General features: G+C 40.6%; 1 protein-coding gene across 1 annotated transcript; it reads right to left on the reverse strand.

Moving 5' to 3' along the window:
* Window positions 1-662: 662 nt before the first annotated feature.
* Window positions 663-6,948, reverse strand: LOC139537409 (collagenase 3-like). Its single transcript, XM_071338659.1, has 10 exons — window positions 6,792-6,948; window positions 6,186-6,430; window positions 5,775-5,923; window positions 4,286-4,414; window positions 3,985-4,146; window positions 3,671-3,806; window positions 3,382-3,515; window positions 1,418-1,577; window positions 1,194-1,297; window positions 663-1,057 (listed from the first exon to the last, which is right to left on the reverse strand). Exons 1-10 carry the CDS (start codon window positions 6,891-6,893, stop codon window positions 957-959), a joined length of 1,422 nt encoding a protein of 473 aa, XP_071194760.1. The 5' UTR covers window positions 6,894-6,948; the 3' UTR covers window positions 663-956.
* Between the last annotated feature and the right edge of the window lie 1,236 nt (window positions 6,949-8,184).

The following is an 8,184-nucleotide window of genomic DNA, read 5'->3' on the forward strand; positions in this document are numbered from 1 at the left end:
CATACCAACTGAGATGCAAAAATACACCACAAAATGCACTTTGAGGTTTTGTTTATAACAGGTGGCCTCAGTGTGCATAATCTGCAGCTGGATGCTTCTCATTATTTGGGGACAGGGTACTTTTGGGTTCTTTTGGGTACCTGTTTGGGTTTTTTGGGGGTTCTTTTGGTTACCTGTTTTTGTGGTTATTTGAGGTTGTTTGTGGTTGTTTGTGGTACCTCTTTGTGGTTATTCGAGGTTGTTTGTGGTACCTCTTTGTGGTTATTTGAGGTTGTTTGTGGTACCTCTTTGTGGTTATTTGAGGTTGTTTGTGGTACCTCTTTGTGGTTATTTGAGGTTGTTTGTGGTACCTCTTTGTGGTTGTTTGGGTTTGTTTGGGTTGTTTGCGTTATCTGTTTGTGGTTGCTTGTGGTTGTTTTGGGTTGTTTGGTGTATCTGTTTGTGGTTGTTGCGGGTTGTTTGGGACACCTGTTCTGTAGTTGTTTGTGGTTGTTTGGGGTACCTTTTTGGGGTTGTTTGGGGTGATTAGTACGACCCTCTGTGGGTTGTATATTTGTTTAAGTGAATTGTTTGGTAATGTCATTTGAAGCAATGGATCAAATACGCATCTTTTCTCCATAATGTTTCCACCACAAGTACACCGTAGTAAAAGGCAAAAAAAATCGCAATAACTTGGAATTTATTTGAATATGCAAAGTGTAAAAACTTGTTTGGCCTTCATTCAATACATTCATGTTTTCAGATTATTTAGGTTACAATTTAATCAAGAAACATATAAAATAATTGAGATACATGAATAGATATTTAAATAGATATGTGACAATAATATTTATTAGAAAACAAATCTTTAAAATGTCAAAGTTACAACAACTATATTATATATTATAAAAAAATATTTGGCTTCATTCATTGTTGTTCATGGCTGCTACTTTAAACGGCTCATGAGGGACGATGTTCTAACAGGGCAGGAAGTAGTTGTTTCCTAGCACGCGTAACTGTCTCCTGGTCCTCATGCTGTACTCAAACATGTAGGAGCCACTATAGAGGTAGGTAAAGCCTGTTAAACCATATAGGGTAGAGAGGTTAGAGACATCCTACTGGGCACATACTGGTTGAATCAACATTTTTTCTACGTCATTGTATATTTCCATATGCTTGGCTTGTAATGTGTTTAGATGCTGTATCACACTCACCTCGGACTTGGAAGGCTGCAGTCACTTTGCTTGTCATGCCTGGGAACCCTTCATCAACACGCTTGGGGAAACCTTTGTCCATCCTTTTCATTGCCTCGTCGTAACTACGGTAACAGGAATATTAGTGAGATTGTGATACTCTTGACATCTAATGGCAATACACAGTACATAGAAAAATGAATAAAAATGCAATAACTTGTAATGATTAAACAGACTCCACTAACCTGTAGTAGTTGTCATCAACGAAGAACAAGGTCTTGCGAGAATCTACATCATACAGGGCAGCGTCAACTTTTTTCACGGTACTGGGCAGACCCAAGCTGTTCAGGTTTCTGGGATAACCGGGGACGATGTCATAGCCGTAGAGAGCCCAGACCTGACTATCTGCAGGGATAGAGAAAGTAGTACTGAGATATGACCCTGGCTCCAATTAAACAGGTTCACATATTCACACAGTATTCATTACAGCCATAGTGTATAGTGTACTAGCCTATAGTGTAGTAGTACAGTGCTTTGCAAAAGTATTCACCCCCTTGGCATTTTTCCTATTTTGTTGCATTACAACCTGTAATTTAAATAGATTTTTATTTGGATTTCATGTAATGGACATACACAAAATAGTACAAATTGGTGAAGTGAAATGAAAAAATGTACTTGTTTCAAAACATAAAAATAAAAAAAAAACGGAAAAGTGGTGCATGCATATGTATTCACCCCCTTTGCTATGAAGCCCCTAAATAAGATCTGGTGCAACCAATTACCTTCAGAAGTCACATAATTAGCAAAATAAAGTCCACCTGTGTGCAATCTAAGTGTCACATGATCACAGTATATATACACCTGTTCTGAAAGGCCCCAGAGTCTGCAACACCACTAAGCAAGCGGCACCATGAAGACCAAGGAGCTCTCCAAACAGGTCAGGGACAAAGTTGTGGAGAAGTACAGACAGGGTTGGGTTATAAAAAAAAATCTGAAACTTTGAACATCCCACGGAGCACCATTAAATCCATTATTAAAAAATGGAAAGAATATAGCACCACAACAAACCTGCCAAGAGAGGGCCACCCACCAAAACTCACAGACCATGCAAGGTTGGCATTAATCAGAGAGGCAACAAAGAGACCAAAGATAACCCTGAAGGAGCTGCAAAGCTCCACAGCGGAGATTGGAGTATCTGTCCATAGCACCACTTTAAGCTGTACACTCCACAGAGCTGGGCTTTACGGAAGAGTGGCCAGAAAAAGCCATTGCTTAAAGACAAAAATAAGCAAACACGTTTGGTGTTTGCCAAAAGGCATGTGGGAGACTCCCCAAACATATGGAAGAAGGTACTCTGGTCAGATGAGACTAAAATTGATCTTTTTGGCCATCAAGGAAAACGCTATGTCTGGCGCAAACCCAACACCTCTCATAACCCTGAGAACACCATCCCCACAGTGAAGCATGTTGGTGGCAGCATCATGTTGTGGGGATATTTTTAATCGTAAGGGACTGGGAAACTGGTCAGAATTAAAGGATGAAGCTAAACACAGGGAAATTCTTGGGCTAAGCCTGTTTCAGTCTTCGAGAGATTTGAGACTGGGACGGAGGTTCACCATCCAGCAGGACAATGACCCTAAGCATACTGCTAAAGCAACATTTGAGTGATTTAAAGGGAAACATTTAAATGTTGTGGAATGACCTAATCAAAGCCCAGATCTCAATCCAATTGAGGATATGTGGTATGACTTAAAGATTGCTGTACACCAGCGGAACCCATCCAACTTGAAGGAGCTGGAGCAGTTTTGCCTTGAAGAATGGGCAGAAATCCCAGAGGCTAGATGTGCCAGCTTATAGAGACTTGCAGCTGTAATTGCTGCAAAAGGTGGCTCTACAAAGTATTGACTTTGGGGGGGTGAATAGTAATGCACGTTTTCAAGTTTTCAGTTTTTTTGTCTTATTTCTTGTCTGTTTCACAATGAAAAATATTTTGCATCTTCAAAGTGGTAGGCATGTTGTGTAAATCAAATGATACAAATCAATTTTAATTCCAGGTTGTAAGGCAACAAAATAGGAAAAATGCCAAGGGGGTGAATACTTTCGCAACCCACTGTAGTCTATGAGGCTAGCTCTGATATGTCTCTAGACAAGTTATGGAGACTACAGCCATACCAGGGCTAATTTGAGGCATTTGGTGACTCTGCCATACCTTTGAAGAGGAACACTCTGTCAGATAGCTGGCTCTCGTAAGCAGCATTGATGTTGTCGGGGAGTTCGGGCCAGAAGTTCTTGATGAGGTTCTGTTGTGGTTTGCTGCTCTGAGAGTAGCTACGCCAGAAGAACCTGAGGATGGAGGGAAGACATCAGGACGTTAAAGCTCTTGATTACAGATGAACAGGCAACCTGTTTTCCTGGGAAACCGTGTCATTCTTTGACTTTTTTTGAGCTGTAGGTTACCATCACTGAACATTTGATCTAGGCTACATGATTTGCTGTACCTGCCCTTGAAGAACATCTTCTCCCCACGCAGAGTGGTGACAGCATCCAAAACTAGGGTGGGGTCACAGGCATTAGGGGTGGAAGGGGGTGTAGGATCTGGCTTGTCTGGGTTGGGGTTCACATCTGTGTTTGGACCTGGAGGACACAGATACTCATTAATTCAAGTTCCAGTATAAAATTACTTGGAGATCAATTATATAAATTATTTGGCCTGAGCCTTTTTGTTGATCAGTCAAAAGCAAACAAAATGGAATATAGCAATATAAAGCTAAAGCAAACTGGGCAGAATGAGAAAAGATAATTGAATACTGACCATAGATGTACTGGATACCGTTGACGTCATCGCGGGGCAGAGAGAAGGTGCTGGGGTCTGTGTAGCTGTACACTGGGTACATCAGCGCTCCAGGGTCGGTGGAGTGGCTGAGACCAAGGGAATGGCCAAACTCATGGGCAGCCACCAAGAACAGGTTGTACCCTTTATGATGACAATACATAATTACAGATCTTCTACTCTTTTGTGGCAATTATCATGACATGTCACTCAGGACTGTCCTACAATTGAAACAGCGTAAATGAAGTCATGTTCCACATATTGTTGTGATAGAGGGTCTCACCTCTGGTTGAGCTGAAGCTGAAGGACTCATCATCGTCAAAATGAGCATCTCCTCCAATGTCAGCGCCGGGGGAGAAGGCATGGGCCAGGGTGCCATCAGGGCCATCGAAGGGGTAAAAATCACCATGATCTACACGGACAGGAGAAATCATCATTTGAGCCATCAGAGATGAGGACAAATGCATACTGTTTTAACATTTATATTCAAATTATTTATATATAATGTTAGTTTCTTAAAACCGATACACTTCGTAACACCTCAGAGGGTGAAATAAGGCAGAGTGGCTCTAATAACACCCCTTCAACTCATCAAACTGTAAATACGGATTACAGTGAGGGGCAAGCAGTGACATGATATCGATGCTACTGTGGATGTATGTGTTTAAGATTACGAGTGGTGATGATGGTTATGTAAGTGGTATTTGGGTGTCTCTCCATTCTGTCAGCACATCAAACCATGTAAAAGAGATTAAAGTGCAGTAGAATGCCACTGAGACCATTGTGGATGATGTTGTGTTTGTGAGTGGTGGTGATGTTGGTTATGTAAGTGGCATGTAGCGGAGGTTGCCCCTGAATAGGTCTATACCTGCACTATGCTCTGACAGGAGGAATGCAAACATTGGATCCTCTACAGGTATCTCCCTGCATCCCTCCCTTTCTAACTCTGCTATACAAAACCATCCTGAGAGCCTTTGAAGTGACCGTCTGTCTTTCAAAACAAAGCACTATACAGTACATACAGTACTTTATGTTCCCTTTTTAAATGGATACCATCTTTGTGAACATCTACAGTATGACATTTTGGTACATCAGCTTATTAGCTAATTATAGTACACTGTAAAGGGGTTGCTGTGAATATGACAGTAACTTACAAGCAGCAAGTGGTTAGTAAGTTACTGTATTTCATATTGCAATATACCACCTGTAATCTAAATACAGTATCAAAGCATGCACTGTGTAATTACACACATTACAATACTGCAGAATTGACTATAGTAGACTGGAATGGATGAATGATATTCAATTAGGGGAGGTAAGGTTTGTATTTTGCTGTAATTACATGGGGTTGGTGCCAGCAGGTTGGCTGTTAGGTAATTTGAGGTTGACAATTAAAGGTTTAAGACTTGCTGCCACTCAAATTTGTCCCCTATACATTGTAAATTGATGGGGCACTTCTACCACATACCAGTTAAATTGGTACAGCATTCTCACTAATGGGTGCAACAAATATAGCCTCTTACAAGGCACACCTCAAAATATGTTAATGAGCCAGACAACAATGCCATTCACTCACTAGTGGACGAAAGGCTTTCGGCACTCCAAAAATACGGTCTGGTACTGTATTCTGTGCGATGGAATTACAGTACCACTCGAAATATAGCATTTCCTTCCCCACCCACAAAATGTTCCTACAATGCATCATAATGTACAATAAATGTTTCACAGTATTTTTCTGTTTCATTGTGTTAGGTAGGATAAAAGTTGCTTACTTCTGGTGCCGAAGGAGATCCTGATGTCAGCAATGCCGCTGTAGATGCGGGTGAACCTCAGGGGGGAGACCTTGGCCCACACCTGTAGTGCTCTCTCTATGGAGTTGTCCACCTCAGCCTCAGACATGTCAGGGGTGTAGTTCTCAATCCTGAAGAACACAATATACCAACAGTCAACATTAGAAAAACATTTCTCAAAGGGCTATCATCACTGTCTTTGTGCATAACTTGATGTTTGCAAATACAAAAACATTATTATCCACACTAAGTGGATACTTCCTTTATGTTTTTCTCAAAGTTTAAAGACCACCTGATTAATAAACGCAAATAACTAAATGATAACATGACAAGCCTTATTTTTTCTTAGCATAAATTCACCTTGGTCAAATTAGTCTTTCTCACTCCTCTCACCTGTAGGTAACCTGGTTGGTCTGCCACTTGCGATTGTCGAAGGTGGTGAAGCGGCTGAGTTGGACATCAGGTACCCCACAGCGTGGCTTCTTCATCATCGTCACAGTCTCAGCGTCCAAGGTTCCTGTCACCTGGAGACCAAAGAAATTTTGCATCTCGCTGACCTTCCTGCTCTGCTGGCTGGGCCCCCGTTTGAACGCAGGACCCGTCTCCTCTGTCAGGTTAAAAAACCTCTTCAGGTACGTCTACAGAAAACACAGCAAGCATGATGTTAATATGATAGTACATTATGGTGACCTTTACTACAGTTATGAATATAATATCCTATGGTAGGTGTACAAGGCTCACACAACAAGTGTTAAAATAAACATTGACTTTACTGTGTTATGAGTATAGCATCTAACTAAGCAAGTATTTCAATAATACTTCCACGTCAATAGTTCAACACAACTAAGTCCAATGTATTTTTATTATCAACATTCTCTTTTACAATAACAAACTGACCAAGCCATATGAAGTTACATGTACACATCTGTTCCATCACAATCATTTCAGTTGTAAAACCCATATAGACCCTTCTAGCAAAAGATGTGACAAAAAGCATACCTCTGCAAAGGCTTCATCTTCTTTACTAGGTGGCGATATTGGCAAAGAGTAAACCACTATTGCCAGGTTGATTAGTAGTAAGCACAGATTGAAAGTCTTCATGATGCTTCTTCCTCAAGATTGTCTTGTTTGTGTGGTGTGTGGCCAGGAGACGTCTTATATACACTCAAAGCCCGGAGAGTTGAGCAATGTCAGTGAGTCATCACTGGTAAAAACCCTCATCAAACAAGAGGAAGGAAATCAAGGTGATGACAGACACCAAATACATTATGACAGACAAAAACACTGCCTTAATCGTAATTACTTTTCATAATGTACTGGAATGTACTATAAATTGGAAGAAAAAAATACCCACAAAACTGTATTCAGACACAGAAATAAAGCTCAGCAAGCTTAAAATAAATGTTTTATCAATAGTCATATCCTCTAAATAATTGGTATATTGATTTATATTTGTCTTACTTGCTGACATCAATCTATTGTGTATTTCACATTCTAAATTACTAAGTTATTGCGAAAAACACTTAGTGTACTTAGTATTGTAGAATGTACCACTCTCTCAGAAAAACTTGTTATTGCATGTATAGGAGGGAAGGATTATTTCCATCATATTAAGTCAAGTGTAAAAGAGTGATATGACATTGATTTATCAAAACAAAAGTAAATATCATATTTGGTTATTAAAAAGAAAGAGAGAGGAAACCGATGCAGCCCATGGACTTGGCTAGTTGGCTGCTGTCCCATTTCACAGACACCGGCCCCAAACTACTTTAGTGCAACGACCCATGATGTCCATCAATCAAGAAATGTGCGCCTGTAGCACTATAGTCCATCAGAAGTGGAAAAATACCATACTTTGGGAGTAGCACAGGGTCAGCCGCAGTGCAGCGCCTCTGGCACTATTTTTAATGCCCGGCCTGGGATTCAAACCTTCCGGCTACTGGTCCTCTTCTCTAGCCTCTGGGCCTCTAGTGTAATATGTGTGTAATAAATACATTATTGTAATTTACATGGACACATTGATAATGAACTGAACAACTGATTATGACCATGGAGTATGTAAAGTGAAGGTAATGGTTTTAAATGAGCAGTGCTGAGGACAGTCAGACAGACAGAGTCACGTTAAGTTGGCATCGCCAGGGCAACCCCACGGATTCATAGTAGCCTACTCTCAATTAGTAGCATGCCAACCTTTACTCATCAGTCCTGTCACAATGGGCTATGCTGCCAACCACCTATAGCAAATAAACATGCAGTGAATCATTTAAATGAGGATTAAAATAGTCTAGAGCAGTTTAGCTCATTTACAGGAGCATAACTATGAAATAATGAAGTTACATTGACACCTAGGCTGTCAACACCCCAGGTAATTTTTACACTGTTGGTTTTCATT

Source organism: Salvelinus alpinus, chromosome 13 (assembly GCF_045679555.1).
Source record: "Salvelinus alpinus chromosome 13, SLU_Salpinus.1, whole genome shotgun sequence".
Lineage (NCBI taxonomy): Eukaryota > Metazoa > Chordata > Actinopteri > Salmoniformes > Salmonidae > Salvelinus > Salvelinus alpinus.